Raw genomic sequence first — 17,900 nt, 5'->3', positions numbered from 1 at the left:
TGCCTTGCTACACAGTGGGCCAGTCATGTTCGATTGGCTTCAAATCACCCTTTCCCCGGTACACCTCCAGAATGTCTGCTTGCTCGGGCAGCATATGGCGGTCAATGTGGCACCCGATCCGTGCGAGGCCCCTCCATCTCTCAAAGTCCTCTGGGTTCCGCTTGTCGCCGTGCGCTTCCGCCGCATGCTCCCAGTGTCCTGCATGTATCGTTAGCAAACATCTTATCAGGTTTCAAGGATATCCTACCTTTTGAAAACGCAATCAAGGTCGTGATCCTATTGTTCGGAATGTCGTAGACCATGGACACAATGGTCCCCGTCTCTGTAATCACGCGCGACATCAGCACCGCCGAACTCTTCTGGCATGCAAAATGTCCGAAAAGGCTGCCTACCTTCCAACCAATTGCACTGCCACAGCTCGCCAGGGCGGATGCATTGGAAGCTGCAAGTCTGGTAATTGATGCGCCCGGCCATTGGCCCGCCGTGGATTGCGTACACCACGCGGTCCTATCACGTTCTTATCAGCGCGGGCTTGAGCCTTATCAACCGCCACGGCTCACCTCCATCTGGAACCAGATCTCATATCTCCACTTCTCGGGGTTGCCCTGCTCGTCCTTCGCGTTGTAGTCGTAGACCATATGCAGGTCCTTGAGGTCCTTGTCCCAATGCGCTCTCGTCTGGGCGTCCATGGTTCCGCTGCTCCCTTGCTCTTCTCCGCGCGATAAACGATAAACCGTTGTCGAAGCCCTTATCTTTCCGCCGTCCGGCTCCTATCTCTCAGCGGCAGTACCTTCCTTCCGATAACAACGTCCGGTCCAACGGGAAGGGCGTCAAGGATGCGGATGCAAGATAAACAGGCGGTATGTATGTATGCAGATCAACGGGGTCTTGTACCGCCCTGCCGCCGCCCCCGACGCACAGCTATATATATACAGACCCGAGTGCCCGGAGTACCTAGCGACCCGCAGCGATGACGCTCGATCGGAAATCTCCCGACGTCACACCATGTTTTTGGCGCGCGCCGAAAAAGGGCCTCGATCCAAACCTTTCGTCTGTCCATCTGGCGCCACACCCGCACGGCGATCCGACCGCCCGGCTTCCCGGCCGGCTCCATGGACGAGGACCCGCTTTTGAAGTGCCGAAATCTGGAGCCGAACCCTATAGTCACTCCACGGGGAAGTCGTGTGGTTTGGGGATGCGTTGTTTTCTGACTCGCGACGGTCGGCCGAAAGGGGGGAAAGACCGAGCTGGGCGAGGAGAGAACGGCTGAGAGTAAGGGTGGGCGACATGGCGCAGTGGGAAAGCGAGGAGGCAGTTGAGTCCTCTCGAGACATATGAGAGACGTGGTGGAACGGCGGGAGAGGTAGGTGGTTTCTCGCCAGCCAGCGAGACATGACTCAAGAAAGTACGTCAGCCCATCGACGACGGAAAAAATAATCACATCCTTCCACCACACCGACGCCGAACGTGACACAGGCCTCCCACAAACACCTACGACGATGACACGTACTCCCAAGGACCTCCGAGGCACGGCATAGCGATGGAAGTCGAAATACTACGGCGGAGAGAATTCAACCGCGGCTGCCACGTCGGGATGACAATCGTCGGGTATCCCACCAGTCGCACCACCTGCAAAAGGCACCTTCCTTGACAAAATATAAATTGCGGGAAATCGAAACCACTCCTTCTCTATATACGTCGTCCTAATCATCATCGTCAACATCGTCATCATCATCATCATCATCACCACCACCACCACCACCCACACCAATCCACCTCACACCGCCCCCACCGTCCTCACCTCCTCCTGCACCCTCGCCGCACCCATCATCTCCTTCGCCTCCGCCCCAACACCACTCCCCTCTCCCCTCCTCCCCTCCCCCCTCGCCCTCCTTCCCTCCCCCTCACTACCACCAGCAACCCTCACCACCGCCTCTCCCCCCAGCGCCCCAGCCCACCCCACCCTCCCCCACACCTCCCTCACCCTCCCCACCGCCGCCGCTCCCTTCCCTTCCCCCTCCCCCCCGGCAGCAACAACAACCTCCCACGGCCTCTCCCTCGCCGCCAACCCGAGCACCACCCCCGCGCCCTCGCACCGCGCCAGCAAGGCATCGACATTCCGCTGCTCGCGCTGCTCGCGCTCCGCCCCTGGCTCCGACTCCGCCTCCGCCTCGCTCAGCCGATCCAAGACTACAACGACGCTTCCTGCCGCCGCGTGCGCGAGGACCGCGTCTATCGCGGCCGCGTCGTCTGTGTGCGCTATGAAGATGTGGGCGATGCGCAGGCGGGTGGGGTCGGATGTGACTTCGATGGTGCGGTCGGGATGGGGGGCATGTAGGGAGCGGGCGCGGGCGAGGGATTCGGGGTCGTGTGGGATGTATACGAGGGTGCGGTGGGTGCGGCCGAAGGAGGTGGCGAGGTTGAGGTTGTCGTCGTGAATGAGGCCGCTGCCGACGAGGGCGACGATGTGCGGGGGGAGGGAGGAGGCGGGGTGGGGGACGCGGGAGGTGGTGGGGGGTGGGGCTTCGATGTCGGTGGGTTGGTGGAGGGGGAGCGGGACGGGGAGAGGGTCCGGGTCGGAGTCGGAGTCGGTGGAGACGACTTTGCGGGTCTTGCCCCAGCCGAAGGAGTCCATGTTCCAGACGGCGTAGAGGAGGACGGCGATGTTGATGAAGGGCCCGCAGAGGACGTAGAGGGCGCAGCCGGCGAGGTACTGGGTGCGTTCGAGGGCGGTGCGGGGCAGCCAGATGGCGATGCAGAGGTAGTAGGTCAGCGGCGTGATCATGACGGCGGCGAAGGCGAGGATGATCCACCATGGGACGAACAGGATGGAGTTGATCAGGCTGGCCAGGCTGGCGAAGATGAAGAGGTTGAGGGCCCAGGTCATGCAGTTGGCGAAGGCGAGGATGCGCTCCCACCAGTGCACGCCGGGGGCCTTGAACAGGAACAGGTCGTTGCCGGTGGCGCCCAGGGTCCAGCGGCGGCGCTGCGAGAGGAAGACGGACCACGACTGCGGCACGTCGGTCATGGCGCGCGCCCGCAGCGCCTGGCGCGTCTTGCTGTGCGGCATGGCCGACAGCATCAGGCAGACGTGGTTGCGGTCCTCGGACGCCGTGGCGCGGATCTGCTTGATGATGTTGTCGGCCGGCGTCGGGCAGTAGCCAAACAGCTCGACCAGCACCCTGTCGCCGCACGTCTCCTCGCAGATCTTCAGCAGCTGGCAGCACCCCGGCAGGCACGACACCTTGTTGGTCACGATGGACTGGTGCAGCCGCCGCAGCCCCTGCGAGATGGTGTACTCGGCCGACTGGTACAGGCTCCACGGGTTCCAGTTGCGCGTCTTGAAGTCGACGGCCACGTACCCGCACACGCCCACCGTGTCGGGATACCGGCTCTGCTTCAGCAGCTCCGCGATGCAGTCGTCGGCAAACACCGTGTCGGCGTCCATGCCGACGAGATACGAGACGCGGTCGAAGCCGGCCTCCTCGTGCAGCCACATGGCCATCTCGCCGAAGAACTCGGGCCGGAACAGCATCTGCGGCTTCTCCGCCCGCGTGTTGAACTTGTGCAGGAACGAGCGCAGCGCGATCAGCCCGTCGCGCTTGCCCTGGTTCTGGTGCTTGATGATGCAGAAGTACGGCGTGCCCTTGTAGTCGCCCTTCTGCACCGTCACGTCCATCGGCTGCTGGTCCCACGCCGTGTACGCCTGCTTGATCACCTTGCGCTCCGTCCTGTCCACCAGGATGTCCTCGAGCAGGTACTGCGCCGTCGTCTTCTCCATGCCCGCTCCGCGCACCCGCCCGTCGCAGATGATCATGATGGCCGTCTTGTTGCTTTCCAGCTGCTTCTGCGCCACGAGCGAGTCGAGCGATTTGGTGCACTCTTCGAAGTTCTCGTTGTAGCAAGGCAGGAGGAGAACGAGGGACTCGGGCGCGGTGGGCATGATGACCTTCTCCGGAAAGATGCGGTGCTTGATGCTGAAGAAGATGACCGACGCGACCATGATGCAGTTGAGTGCCACGGTGAGGGTGATGAAGGGGAGGTAAACGTAGTAATACGCTGGCCACCACCAAGTGGCAAAGATGAGCATGAAGCTGATCGGCGTTAGATTGCACTGACCCGATCTTGGAAGGCGAGGAAACTTACTTCGCCGCGATCATCCCAGCAGTCACCAGGAGTTTCTGCTGAGTGATCATGCGCCGGCCCAGTTTGCTGAATTCTGGAGATGTCGCGGGCCGCGTCCTGGGCAACATTTGGTTGCAACAATCCGCATAGGCCCGAAACCTTTCCTGCTTTGCAGATGCCACTGCGGTGATGGTGGCTACATCATTCCGCGATGAAGCTGCAGACTTTGCCGAGGGCGTCCGTGGATGGTATGCCAGCGGATGCGGCAATTGATGGCTTGGGTGTCGCAGTGGGATTGGAATTATCTTTTCCTGTGCTCCAATGGGAAGAGGAGGGGTCTGTGGAGCCGGCTCTTCGTCTCTTTGGATCTCCTGGTGCAATTGACTCCGGGGATTCGGAGCCCTTACAGGAGACAGATGACGCTTGCGCGGATCCACCTCAGGCTCGGGTTCCGAGTCTGTGACGGACGACGGCCGCGTCGAAGTGCGGGTGGTCTGCCATCCTGAAGAAAGGTATTCGTCTGGAGAAGAGACGGAGTCCTCGTGGGCTGAGAGAGATGCAGACGATGCAGCCGAAGAGCCCCTTGTGTATACAGGGATGGGGTGGGACAGCTTGGGACCGGCTTCAAGAGCAGGAGACCGCCACGTCAGGGGGCTGTCGGGGGAGCGAGCGGAAGGCATGGCCAAAGATTGACTGACCAGCGAGGGCTTGGTCGGAATGATGAAGATGCAGTGTCCCAAGCGGAGCAGTGCGAGGACAGCCCGCCGCCGCCAGAATCTTATAGGGCCTACACTTTTTGGGCCAAGACGTCCATGTGCGCTCTGCTCCGTGCTGGCCGGGCGGCGAGGGTGGCGGGGCAGAAGACTCCCATGGCGAGGACTCACACCGGATCCAGCCACTTCCGCAACGGTGCCTTCTGACAGAGCAGAGACGCGTCGCTCGGAGCTGAGCTGACGGGTTGCGGAAAGCGCACGATCATGCGCCGAGACAATACTACACGATTGCTGTGGTAGTGTGCTGGAGCAGCTGCAGCTGCAAGCCAAGGAAGAGCAAGGGCCTGCCCGCCGTTCAGCCACGTTCGTTGCACCACGTTGGTGGCAGTCGTGCAGCCGTCCGCCTTGGCGAGCTTCTCTTCGCCTCGCTGCAACGATGCCGGGGCGGCAGGCCGGAGAAACTGCAGAGCACGCGCTGCTATTCTTGTCCGACCCAACCCGCAGCTGACCCCGCCTCTGCTTTGGCCCAGCGCTCAGAATTTCCCGTCCCTGGCGCCCCCCCGCGCTTTACGTGCTGGCCCCCCGGCGATCTCCTCATATGACGTGCAGCACGGGCTCAAGACAGGGGTGCGGCGCGCTATTGACATCTGCATATTGCATCTGCGCCTCCGAGGCCGAAGGAAGCCTCAGCGGCGCCCTTCGGTCAAGAAGAGATCAGGCGTTCGGATACGACCGTATACGCGTACACTGTAAGGAGTATGTATACATTCACCGTGGCCGTATCGAAAAACGCGGCATCGCCCTCGTCCCGCTTTCCTCGCCTCTCCTCGTTGCTTGCTGCAATCATGCTGTCCGCCGGCCGCCTCTCGTCCATTCTCCTCCAGCTGACCCTGCTGTCCGCTGCCCAGGCTGGCATCAGTCCAAATGCCGCGGGGCTTGGCGATGCAGGTAGCCTTCTCCCGGGGTCAAGGTTCCCGCTCATCCCGAAAGACCTCGCCGCTCGCTCTCCACCAATCGAGCCGGCATTCGATCGTCGCCAGGCCGCGGGCGACGGCTGCGGCTCGACCGCCGGAAATACCTCCTGTGGCGCCGGCCTCTGCTGTTCTGCTGCTGTCCGTCCCAAATATGAACCAGACACTTTAAACCCCCAAATGAACACCGCCGGCTAATCAGCACTCGCTGCAGGGCCTCTGCGGCACCGGCCGCGATTTCTGCGACGCTCCGGACTGCCAGTTCGAATTCGGGCCCGCCTGCGACGCGAACGCGGTGCCGTCCGGGGCGAACACGACGTCGGTCCCGCGGCCCCGTTTCGGCAGCGTGCTGTACGGCGGCGGCGGTGTCACCGTGTGCAGCGAGCCAGGCACCATCGCCATCACGTACGACGACGGGCCGTACGTCTACACGTCGGAGCTGCTGGACGTGCTGAGCGCCAATGGCGTGCCCGCCACCTTCTTCGTCACGTCGGTCAACCTCCACAAGGGGGGCGTCGACAACGCGAGCACCGAGTGGCCCGGCATCCTGCTCCGCATGCGCGACGACGGCCACCAGATCGCCAGCCACACGTGGAGCCACCAGAACCTGAACGACATCACCAGCAGCCAGCGCTTCGATCAGATGGTCAAGGACGAGATGGCCTTCAGGAACGTGCTCGGGTATTTTCCCACCTACATGCGCCCGCCCTACAACACCTGCCTCCGCACCGCCGGCTGCGTCGATGACCTCGAGACGCTCGGGTACCACATTGTAAGTTTGCCGGGGGCCGCCACAGGCGACCCACAACCGCCCCCATGTCGTGGCAATACCGGGCATCTAATCAGCCGGCACAGATCAAATACAACGTCGACACCCTTGACTACCTCAACCTGACCCCGGACACGATCCAGAACTCCAAAGACATCTTCTCCGACGCCCTGGCCGGGGGCGACTCCAACTCGTCCGCCTTCATCGTCGGCAACCACGACATCCACCCGCAGACGGTGTCGAACCTGACGCAATTCATCATCGACGAGGGCAAGGCGCAGGGGTATACGTTCAAGACGGTGGGAGACTGTCTGGGCGACCCCGAGGGCAACTGGTACCGGGATCCCGCGACGGGAGAGGCGATTGGCAGCAGCAGCGGCAGCATCAGCAGCAGCAGTGCTGCCGCCAAGCGGGCGTCCAGGAATCCGGTCGCCTTCCTCGCGTAGAGTTTGAGCCGCTTCCGGAACGGCTGGGACCCAGCGGGGGCGCTTTCTGCCGCGCTTCTTCTGCAGCAGCGCCTGCATCTGCGGTTGCCGTTGCTGCCGAAAGGGGAAGTCCAGCCTGATTGCTGCCGGGGTGGGTTCACCGTTGGCTTCTTCGTCGGTTCTGCTTCTGCCGTCCTTCTATTCTGGGATGGGTTGGTGAAAGGGGAGGTGCTTGCGTGTGCAGTAGTCACGTCTTTTCTTGTCGGCTGGATTATTGTTTAATCAGTAGCGCTGTAGGGTAGAGAGGAGGGAGAAAGCCGATCCTGGGAGGCTGCTGCAGTAGCCTCGATATTCACCACCTCCCGCTCTCTCCTGCGTGAATCGTCTGTGCACGGTTATTGGACAGAAAATAGATGAGGTGATTTTTATTCCTGTTCACCGCCTCATGTTGGCACGTCAGCTTCTAGTGTATAAGCTAAAATCGGTGCGGGTTTTCCCCGGACGGAAGGCTGGTTTGACTTTTGCCGGGGATATTAAAAAGAGAGGGCGGTTAGGTAGACGAGCAGAAGAGAGGGGCGGGCCGGGGGTGGCTCGCTGCACTTGTCCCAAAGCGGTAATCTGCGGAGAAGTGATGGCGCCACCCGCGCGGGCGGCTCCTAACGCTGACCCCCAACGGGAACGAAGCCCAGCAAGAAAACGCCACCGGGAAAACGGTGGCTTGTGAAAACGGTTGCTTTTACGAACCCCAAGTGACTTGGCAAGACGTGCTCGCCGATGCACACACTGCACACGAGAATACATACCTATGAAGTTTGCCTGCCCAGATGGATCGCCGGCCGCTCATTTTCGTCGCATCTGGGCGTTTCCTGGCATATCGATGGCTAGTTGCCGGATTGGCGTCCCCGCAGTACTACCTACATACTACAATACGAGTTGCAGCCCACCCCGGCGGGCACGCCAACGCCGTTTGACTCCGGTCCGTCCTCCGCGCAGGCAAGCTGGGGTGCTGCTGGCGGTTCTGGCACAGGTATGGCGGCGGGAAGGTGCTCAATGGCGCACGGCAGCCATCCTTCGGTCCGCCGATCCTGTTGGCTGCCAGGGCCAGGGGCACGCCGACGGCCGGTCCAGCTGACTGCGGCGGGAATTTTCATTTCGTCCAATATGGATTTCCTTCGGGATCTGTGTAGTTTTTTTCTTCCCTTTTTTTTTTCTCCGCCAGACGCGTGCACCCTAGTTTTATCCGCGTGCGGAGATCTCGGGGAAGGGCCGGGCGCTAGGATAATGTCTCGAGGGTGGCGCAATATCCCGGATCTGCTGAGGCTCGCGTGCTGGGCCACCCCGGCCGCGGATTATCAGCCCTGTCGATGGCGCGTGGACGTCGTCGCTCTGATGGAGAGCAGGTGCAGAAAGTCGCGGCGGAGCGGAAGGCGGCCGACACGCAAGCTGCTGTGCTCGTCAGCCCAGCTGGCGGTCAAGTGTCTGCCTCCGCACGCACTCGCCTCTCGCGCGGTCCTCTCATGTGTTTTCCCGCTACCGTGGAGCGCGTGGCTAGCTCGGGAGGCGGGAGATGCAGCAGGTTTCAGGCGACTTGGCGATGGCTTGGCTGCAGGGCGGGTGCGTGTTTTCGTGTCGACCCAAGTGCTGGACGCCGCGGACCAGGGAAGGGACAGCTTACTTAACCGAGACACAAGCATCTGATGCCAAGCCACCACTCTCCTCCCGCCCCTGGACCACTCTCCCTTCTGCGACTCGGATGCAGCCTCCAGCCCTTCACTGATTACCACCCAAGGCTTTTCTCTTCTGACCTCCCGCTGCGGGGCATCTGCTCTTGGCCCACATGGTGTCCTCTGCGCCCTTTTGGGCCGCGTGCGGCTGCCATCTGCAGTCCACTGGCTGCGTTTCTCCACGAGCTATCCACCAAACGGTGACGGTTTCCTCCCAGCCGTGCCTGACGCGATCATCGGTTGCCGCAGGCCCGAGCCTTGCATCATGGTGTCCAGACTGCTCCTCGTCACGCCCGCCCTCTTCCATCATCCAGCACTCATGCCGCCGGGTATGGCCTGCCAGCACAGAGCTCAGCCTCCCTGGGCCTCAGCTGCTACCAGTTTCCGTAAAGGATCCAGAGCCCAACCCGAGAGCTGCATCGCACGCAATCGGCTCTAGCGGAAGGTGCTGCTGATGCTGCTGATGCTGATGCCGCTGCTTGTCTCCCCACAGTCACTTGCCCGCCTTTCGCCCCCTTCCTCCGGGGCGAGACCGGGGGGATCGGGCATGGGAGAGGGATGCTGATGCAACCGTGTTGGACGTGAGATCACGCCTTGGAAAGGCACGCACGCAGTTCTCGGCGCAGCAAGCAGAGGCCCAGATGCGGTTTCAGCTACTATATGCCCACCCAGACCGCGCTTTATAAAGGTCTGAGCCCGGTGCTGCTGTGAAGCAACGAGGAAGTGTGTTCGACTGATTGCGTCTCTCGCTGCATATCCCCGTGTCCAGCTGTGTGTCGGTGTCCTCCCTTGTCTTGTTCGTCCTCACTGGCACACCATCGTTTCTACTGTTGCTTCCCCTCCCCTCTGAAGGACCTACCTGTAAATATGCTCTCTTCACTCGCCACCCCTCCAACCCCAGCGATGCCGCCCCCCTGCGACGGCCTCATGCGAGACTCGACCACGGTGTGGACCTCACTGGGGCCATCAGCCGCCGACACGCCGCCGCCAGAGGAAGTGACCGAAGAGTTCTTCCACAACACCACCACGACGACGACGTCCTGCTCGACGACGACGCACGGCAGCCAGCTCGACCTCGACCTCAACCCCGTGTCGGACACGGAGACGCCAGTCGTGGCGGTCATCGGCGTCGGCTACGTCGGGCTGCACCTCGTCACGACCTTCGCGGCGGCGTCGTTCGCGGTGCTGGCCTACGACGTCAGCGCGAAGCGGCTGGCGGCGCTCGCGGCCGACGTCCTGACGCCGGACGCGTACCCGTCCGTCGCGCTGACGTCGACGCCGGCCGACCTCCGGCGCGCGACGCATTTCCTCGTGGCGGTGCCGACGACGCTGCTGCTGCCCGACAAGCGCGTCGACACGTCGTTTGTGCGCGCGGCGCTGGCGACGGTGGGGACGTATGCGCGGCCCGGCGCGACGGTCGTGGTCGAGAGCTCTGTCGGCGTGGGCATGACGAGGAGGCTGTTGGGGAACTTGATGAGGTCGCGGAACTTGAAGGCCGGCATGAGCCCTGAGGTGAGTACATACCTATCCAACCTTCTCTGCCGCCGCCGCCGCCGTAGGCATGTCACACACACAGTACACTAACATCCCCACCCCTCCCCCCAGCGCGTCGACCCAGGCCGACAATCGCCACCAGTATCGCACATCCCGAAGCTAATCTCCGGACTCGACGACATCACGCCCGGCTCACTCGCCTCGATCCACACACTCTACGCCGCCGCCTTCGGGCACGTCGTGGCTGTGTCGTCGCCCGAGGTGGCCGAGATGACGAAGCTGTACGAAAACTGCCAGCGCATGGTGAACATCGCGTACGCCAACGAGATGGCCGACGCGTGCGCGGGGCTGGGCATCGACGCGCACGAGGTGGCCGCCGCCGCCGCCACCAAGCCCTTCGGCTTCGCGCCCTACGCCCCCGGCTTGGGAGTCGGCGGCCACTGCATCCCCGTCAACCCGTACTACCTGCTCGAGAGCTGCGAGTTCCCGCTGCTGCGCCACGCGGCGGAGAAGATGTGGCGGAGGCCGGCGGAGGTGGGGGAGAGGGCGATGAGGGAGGTTTGTGGGAGGAAGGGCGAGGGCGAGGGCATTAAGGGCGCGTGGCCGGCGGCGGTGCTGGTGGTCGGGGTGGGGTTTAAGCCTGGGCAGAGCGTGTTGAGTTGCAGTCCGGGGATTGCGTTGATGAAGTATCTGCTGCAGGAGTGGGATGTGGAGGTGGTGTTTGCGGATCCGTTGGTCGGGGAGGAGCAGGTGCCGTTTGCGCCGAGATTGGATGTCGAGAGGGAGTGGAGTGTGGAGGGGCTGGGGAGGTTTGATTTGATCGTGGTGGCCATCAGGCAGCATGGGCTGGACTTTCGGGTGTTGGGGGAGTTGGGGGAGAACGTGATGGTAAAGTGGTGTTGTGCATGAGGGCAGTGCGTCGCATAGATAGATCTTCCTTTCTTTTGGAACATTTTCTGTCACGGCGCAAATATTTCCGCATCTGTCAAGCACATCCGGGCGAGAAGAAAAAAATTTCATTCACGGTCCGCACCAACCGACACTGCAACTACGAAGTGAAGCCTCCCTCGCCAGTCCCCCGACTCCCTCGCCCATACAACCCCTCATACCCAGCCCTCAGCAAACTCCCCTCCCCCTCCTTATCCGCCACCCCCGTCCAATAGAACAAGCCTCTCAACCCCCTCTCCCTCACATACCTCGCCTTCTCCGCCACCGTCCTCGGACAATCAAAACTCACCCACTCCCGCCCCCTGATCACACACGCCGCCCCCACCTCCTCCTCATCCACCACCACCCCCTCGGCGCCCTCCCCCGGCAACTCCCTATACTCGACGCACCCGCCCTCCCCGGTGCCGCCGCCCACCCCCTCAAACCCCTCCCCCGCCCCGCCCGCCCCCACAAACGCCCTCCCATACACCGGCACCCCCACACACACCTTCTCCCGCCCCACCCCGCGCCCGACGACGTACTCCACCGCCCCGTGCACCGACCTCCCCGCATACGCATCGCCCGCGTCTCTATGCGGCGACGCATACAACCGCGCATGATGCCCCGTCTTCGGCGTCCACCCGCCCGCGAAATCGTAGCACATGAGATTCACCCAGTCGCACACCTCCGCGACCTCGGCGAGCGGCACATGCCGCAGACACCACTCGCCAGCTGGCAGGGCGCAGGTGAGTAAGAGTCGGCGGGGTAACGCGGCGCGCAGGGCGCGGAGGAGCGCGAGGAAGTCTCGGCCGGCGGCGGGGGTGGACGGGTGTTCCCAGTCGAGGTCGAGGCCGTCGAGGGCGTGGGTGGAGAGGAAGGAGGCGATGGCGGTGGCGAGGGTGCGGCGGGCGGTGGGGGAGGCGGCGAGGCGCGGGAAGGGCGCGGAGCCGGAGCCGCCGCCGAGGGAGAGGAGGAGGGCGAGGTGCGGGTGGGTGGTGGAGCGGAGGTGGGCGAGGGAGGGGAGGCAGCCGTTGGGGGAGAGGGGATGGCCGGGGATGGGGTGGTGGAGGTCGGCGTGTTCGTCGAGGTGGTGGAGCGTGCCGTCTTCGTTTACTCTGTGGTGGGGGGTTGGCTTTTTTTTTTTTTGCGGCGCGGTGGGAGGGGTACGTTTGGGAGGGGTTGCGTTGCGTACCGCATGAATGCGTAGAAGACGTGCGAGATGATGTCCAGGTCCATGGACGAGGGCGGCTGGTTGCGGTAGATCTTCCAGCTGGGGTAGTAGGCGCCGTGGACGAAGGGCGGCTTCGTGGGTGCTGAGACGGAGCAGTCCGAGGGCGCCGAGGCCGGCGTCATGGTCGTCGTCGGGTTGACCGTCGGGCAAGGGGGACGCGCGTGGTGCTAGCTTTTCGCAAGTCTGGGTGGGAGAAGTAATGGATGCAGGTTTCGGAAGCGTGGGTTACGAATATGTGTCCGTATTAAGGTGCCTTCCTTGCCCAGCGGGGTTTGCGAGGCCGGGGGGGATGAGCGGGGTTCCACATATGCATGCATGCATGGCGGGAGCGATGCTGGGAACAGCCCTGGAAGAGTCCGGGAGTGATCAAAGTCGCATGCAAAAAGCACGCCCTGTCCGGCGCGGTGAAATGGTGGCGTTTTCAGCGGACGGGAGCACGCGAAGAGGCATATATGCAGATGTGACGTATTCCGGGCGCGCTTGTGCCTCCACCCTGCACCATCCCGAGAAACACGTCTGTGCCTCCCGTCACCTGCAACCTGGCCAACGGCTTCATTGCCTGACAGTCGATGGTCGGGCGGATTCTACACCATGTCAATCCTCGGCACACACCTAGCCACGCAAGTGTTCCTAGACTTGGTTCATATATTATCGCGACTACGCACCTTCAAATTGGCATTTCAAAAGGAATTAGGGCATACCATCTGCATCCGATGAGACTCCAACGCCAACCTATAGCCAAGTGCTCTGCCCTTGGGACTCGGACTTCCCTGCCACGAAACCCTCCCCGCCTGTGGCTTTACGTAAATCACTTGGTCCTTTGCTGAGACAAAAGTAAATGCAGCGTGACTACCGTGGTAAATCCTACCCCTGTATCACAAGACAATGGAGAAATCCGTCTGCGCCGCTGCCCGAGCATCTCCATAACGGATCATGGGCATCTGGCGCGGCAATTGTTTCGAGTGACTGACTTTTGGATCTCCTGCACGCTGAAAGACACGATCTGAACGAGAAGCCCGCGGGGTGTAACGAGGTACACTCCCAGCCACAAGCGAACATGGGTTGGGAGGATTCAGTTGTACGAGTGGCTGCTCTGTACATAAGGAAATACATGCATGTCTCTTGGTTCGAATCGGTTCAGCCTGATACGTCGCGCCGGGTGGGAATGGAGCGGCGCATAAGCACGAGAAGGCCTCTACATTACTCGACTGGCCTCAATAAGACCATGGGCCAGTCTAGTCTAGAGGTTCTGGCAACAAGCCATCTCTGTGCTTACCAAGCCCCGACGGTACTGATGGGCATCAATAATCCTCCTCATCTTCCTTTTTCACATACATCAAGTTATCCTCTTGACTTCCGCCATCCCGATCATCATCTCCAACTGGGCTTCTGCTGTACTCGGAGAAACTCCAGTACTCTCCATTATGACCATCCTCTTCTTTGATGACCTCATTTGAGTTCTCATCCTCTTCTTTAATGACCTCATTTGAGCTCTCATCCTCCCCGTACTGATCATCTCCCGTCGACTCTTCACCCTCCTGTTCATCCACCTCCTGGTCCATTTGGGCTACATTTGCTTCGCCAGCTGCACTGGACTCCTCTTGAGCTAGTTGCTCAAAGCTCTCGCCCCACTTCCTCTTTCGGCCATTGCTGCTGTTGATTCCGAGTAGTTCCTCTCTTTTGCGCCTCATATGACCAATGTGATGTTCCCGAACAGCTGATTCAGCAACCTCTGAATTGTACCACATGTCAATAATCTCGCGGAATTTCTGCTGTATTGGGGCACATGAGGAATGGTCTTCCGAGTCGCCCACAATCTTGTATTCCTTTGACGGTGTCATGACTTTCACAGCTCGAAGCTTCTGGACAAGCTCCTTCGGGCTCCACAAAGTTTTTCTTGCGGTTATCTTGTCCGGCCACAGTCCGAGTTTTCGTAGTTGGCTGAATAACGACCCGCAAACCATAGCGTTGCACGCTCGCCCGGCAGGCCCGCCCACCTGGCAAGTGGGCAAGACGTATTGATTCAGCACCTCGTAGACGTCTTCCAGGATACTGTCGAGAATCATATCTCGGACAAAATGTATGCTCTCTGCAGTTGGGCCAGTCAGTAGAGATGATACATGGCGGATGAGGTCGTCAAATACCTATGATACCCGGTGGAAAATGCCGTGGATTGACAATGAGATCTATCGTCTCCTCGTCACTTTTCAACATTGTCCCGTCAAGAAGGCCCCCATACTCCAGAACGAGTCTCTTCGTTCCAGTCTTGAAAGCTCGGTCTTGTCCGAATGCCCAGGCTACATAAAGCCATTCTTCATATCCAGATTGGTTGGCACGCTTTCTCCACTGCCTGAGCCACTTTTTCGTCCATGGAGGAACGAGCCTCGTGGCACCGTATTTCTCGGTTAGAACGGCGACTGCAACCAAGTCCCTGAAGCTGATGTCTTGAGGCACGCGGTCGAAGTTCTGGTGGGCAATGTTTAAGATGATCTGAAGTCCCCGCCAGTCATCGTCGGGAAGCGATATGAGGCATTTGTGCGACGCGTCTCCAGGATGCCCATCCGGGTTGAGCATGCGGTCCCATGAGTCGCAAAACGCGCTCACGGTTTTCCAGGAGACGACAAAAGTTTTCTCGTCGGCCTCGCCTTCATTCAATACGAGCCGCGTGTCGCCGTCTGGGTCGAAGTATGTGACGGTCGGCCCTCTCGCTTTGCTCTTACGCTTCGCCATGTGGACAGGCTTCCAATTGCGGCGAAGCTCGGCTTATCGGGGGAGAGGGGAAGGCTTTGGGGATCCTTCGCTGACGGCGTATGCACCTGGAACGTGTTTTCGGTTTGAGAGCGAGACACTTGCGGATGGTTGTGGGAGACCAGAGCACCCGTATGCGAGGGTCGATGATGCGGTGCGCAAGTGGGACGCGTCGGGCTGGAAAAGAAACAGCCAATTGTCCAGTGCGCGCGCCCACCCGCGCCTGCCAAGGTGGCACTCCCGTCCGTTTCCGCCGCGCCCAACACGGCATAGGTAGCCCCCTCTCTCAACGACAAGGGTGTAGATACAAAGAAGGCCGGCCGCCCTCCCCGCAACTTCACTCCGCTCCCTCGTTTCTTCGCCAGACTGCCATGCTCCGCCACGCTCCGCCCCGCTCCGCCGCCCCGTCGGCCTAATTCTCACGGTCCACCCTCGGCCCCGTCCACCTCCACCAACGAGCAAGGCCAAAAAAGATCGCCCCCTCACCATGAGCAAAAGAGATGTCTTTGGCAGCCGTGTGAAGCGTTAGCATTGACACCAGACGGACATATGTCCGAATTGGCTCTCATAGATTTCGGGCCACCTTCCGCAGAGGCCTGAGGCTGCCAAGCCTCGCCTGTGGAGGAGTTTGGGAAACAGAGAAGCTTAGTGGTGGAATGGTTGACGCCGTGGGGATCGAAGGTGATGCTATCGAATCATTTCGCATTGGAATTAGGGGACTAGATCTGCTCTCCAGCAGCACTCGGATAGCCGGCAGCTGCTTGCATCCTTCCTCCATCTTTGATTGCCTCTGTGATGCCTAAACCACCTGGCCCTCCTTTGAAGCATCAGCCTTGATCGGGCCCGTACGTTCAAACCCGTACGTGGACTGATCAAGATCGGGCCTCAGCATCTTTAATCCGTCACTGTGACTTTACGGGCATCTCGAGGACCTAAACAAGAATATATAAACCAAGAAATCACCACATATGTGTCACTTTTGAATGAACACAACATTAGACTCTTATCTTAGTCAATTGCAGGATTCGGAACAAGACTGGACGTACAGCTCAACGCAACTTATCCAATCATGGACCCTCGCAAATAATATTTATATAAGCACACGACTACTGCCACATATCATAAGAACTCGACCTGGACCTGAACTTACAAAACTCAACATTGGATTATTACTGGATGATGTTGGGTGTAGATGGAAATATTGCCCGGATACGCTCACGGAAATAATTATCAAGGGTCAAGCACAAGTACGACACATGCTGCAGTTTAAACTAGACCTGTTTTGACAGTCACTACATCCTACATACGTAGGCAGTTCAAGACTGCATCTAGGTGTGCCATGATTCTGAAGCCTATGCCCACCGCCGTCTTTGTTCCTCATCTCCTGGCCCAACATGTGCTCATCTTTGCACGGGCAGCTGAAGAAAAACACCATCTAGAGCCCATTCTGCGGGCAGGGCCTACAGGAATTCCTGCCTCTTCTCTGCGTCCCTTAGGTACGAAGACAGTGCGTTCCTTGTATCCGATATGTACTCCTCTGGATCCTCCAGCTTCGGCTCTCCGAGGTACTTGGACATCGAAGTCCTGATCGTACTCATGAAGCTTTCAGCGTCCTCCCTCCTCATCCGCTCGGCATCCACCTGGCCATGAGCCATCGCGATTTCCTGCTTCAACTCTGCATTCCTAGCCTTCAGGGCGGCATTCCTCTTCTTCAGGCGGAACGACTCGAACTCGACACCGCTGGGGATCTCACTGTTGGAGCAGACACTCCCCTCCTCTGAGCCCAGCTCCGGATCGAATCTCCTCTTCTTGTCAGGCCGGCTTTGGTTCAGGTTGCCCTCCCAGTTGTTGTTCACCCACATAAACTCCTCGGTAAAGGCGCCGCTTCTGGCCTCACCAGCTCTCTGCACATCGCTGGGGAGCTGCGGCGGAGCACCGTACGAAGCAGTTGCTGAAGTCGTCGCGCTTGTCGCTTGGCCGTTCATCTTCGCTGTGGCGTATTCAACATCCGTGCACGCAACCCACTCGCCGCCGGTCTTCATCTTGCGGGACAACGACCTCCGAACAGCGACGGCCGTGGCCATGTGATCCAGCGCCTCCTCTCGCTTCTCTGAATCGCTGCCGACAGCCTGCGCGAGCTCTGACAGTGCGGCGACCACGCCCGGCGGCCATTTATGCAGCTTGTCGGAGCTCATGTACTCGGGAGGGTAAGGGAGCTCGGCGGGAAGCCATGTCTGGACGTCCTCGCCCCACTGCTTCGTGATGACGGCTTTCAGGTCCCCGAGATACTGCTGTAGCTCGTCGGGGGGCGTGACGGAGCCGTCACTTTCGGGCGGCGTGCTCTCGCGCCTGCGCTTGCTGCCGCGGTGCGTCTTCAGAAAGTTGCTGACGCTGCGTTGCCAGCTCTTGGCGGAGTAAGGCAGGCGGTTGTTTACGCCGGGCTTTGAGTGTTCTGTTAGCAGTATCATTGGCGGTTCACGTTTGTGGTGGGAATGTCTAAACCGACCGGAGGACAGGAAGACGAGGAAGTGGCTGGACGCGGTGGGGACGCGTTAGCATGCGCGGGCTCATCTTCGTCGTTGGACATGACGATGAGAGAATGCGGCTCTTTGTCCGGTACGCGCGGGGCGTTTGGCGCAGTTGAGCTCATGCAAGTGGTGAGATTGCGCAGCGGGTGAGATTGCGTAGGGAAGAATGATGGGCAAAGAATGGCGGGCGGAAGTGTGTTGTTGTTTTGTTGTTTACACAACGGCGGATGACGCGGATGACGGAG

At 60.4% G+C, this 17,900-nt stretch overlaps 7 protein-coding genes across 7 annotated transcripts; 2 read left to right on the top strand and 5 right to left on the bottom strand.

Annotated features, from left to right (window-relative positions):
• Window positions 1–7: 7 nt before the first annotated feature.
• On the bottom strand, window positions 8–689 carry BKCO1_36000103 (phenol acid carboxylase; the record flags this gene model as incomplete). Its single annotated transcript, XM_020274856.1, has 4 exons — window positions 8–198; window positions 248–322; window positions 393–507; window positions 561–689. 4 exons carry the CDS (start codon window positions 687–689, stop codon window positions 8–10), a joined length of 510 nt encoding a protein of 169 aa, XP_020129076.1.
• Window positions 690–1,777: 1,088 nt separating this feature from the next.
• Window positions 1,778–4,253, bottom strand: BKCO1_36000102 (glycosyltransferase family 2 protein; the record flags this gene model as incomplete). Its single annotated transcript, XM_020274855.1, has 2 exons — window positions 1,778–4,094; window positions 4,147–4,253. The coding sequence occupies 2 exons, from the start codon at window positions 4,251–4,253 to the stop codon at window positions 1,778–1,780; spliced, it is 2,424 nt and encodes an 807-aa protein (XP_020129075.1).
• A 1,430-nt stretch (window positions 4,254–5,683) lies between these two features.
• On the top strand, window positions 5,684–7,024 carry BKCO1_36000101 (carbohydrate esterase family 4 protein; the record flags this gene model as incomplete). Its single annotated transcript, XM_020274854.1, has 3 exons — window positions 5,684–5,950; window positions 6,024–6,581; window positions 6,665–7,024. 3 exons carry the CDS (start codon window positions 5,684–5,686, stop codon window positions 7,022–7,024), a joined length of 1,185 nt encoding a protein of 394 aa, XP_020129059.1.
• A 2,570-nt stretch (window positions 7,025–9,594) lies between these two features.
• BKCO1_36000100 (udp-glucose dehydrogenase udp-mannac) lies at window positions 9,595–11,130 on the top strand (the record flags this gene model as incomplete). Its single annotated transcript, XM_020274853.1, has 2 exons — window positions 9,595–10,239; window positions 10,333–11,130. The coding sequence occupies 2 exons, from the start codon at window positions 9,595–9,597 to the stop codon at window positions 11,128–11,130; spliced, it is 1,443 nt and encodes a 480-aa protein (XP_020129077.1).
• Window positions 11,131–11,269: 139 nt separating this feature from the next.
• On the bottom strand, window positions 11,270–12,501 carry BKCO1_3600099 (glycoside hydrolase family 18 protein; the record flags this gene model as incomplete). The annotated part of the gene is made up of 2 exons (XM_020274973.1): window positions 11,270–12,263; window positions 12,341–12,501. 2 exons carry the CDS (start codon window positions 12,499–12,501, stop codon window positions 11,270–11,272), a joined length of 1,155 nt encoding a protein of 384 aa, XP_020129011.1.
• A 1,179-nt stretch (window positions 12,502–13,680) lies between these two features.
• BKCO1_3600098 (nuclear pore protein) lies at window positions 13,681–15,109 on the bottom strand (the record flags this gene model as incomplete). The annotated part of the gene is made up of 2 exons (XM_020274972.1): window positions 13,681–14,468; window positions 14,524–15,109. 2 exons carry the CDS (start codon window positions 15,107–15,109, stop codon window positions 13,681–13,683), a joined length of 1,374 nt encoding a protein of 457 aa, XP_020129012.1.
• Window positions 15,110–16,587: 1,478 nt separating this feature from the next.
• Window positions 16,588–17,595, bottom strand: BKCO1_3600097 (uncharacterized protein; the record flags this gene model as incomplete). Its single annotated transcript, XM_020274971.1, has 1 exon — window positions 16,588–17,595. One exon carries the CDS (start codon window positions 17,593–17,595, stop codon window positions 16,588–16,590), a length of 1,008 nt encoding a protein of 335 aa, XP_020129006.1.
• Window positions 17,596–17,900: the final 305 nt, after the last annotated feature.

The sequence above is a fragment of the Diplodia corticola genome (genome assembly GCF_001883845.1).
Source record: "Diplodia corticola strain CBS 112549 chromosome Unknown scaffold36, whole genome shotgun sequence".
In the NCBI taxonomy this organism is placed as follows: domain Eukaryota; kingdom Fungi; phylum Ascomycota; class Dothideomycetes; order Botryosphaeriales; family Botryosphaeriaceae; genus Diplodia; species Diplodia corticola.
This window is presented reverse-complemented; position numbering and strand designations above follow the sequence as displayed.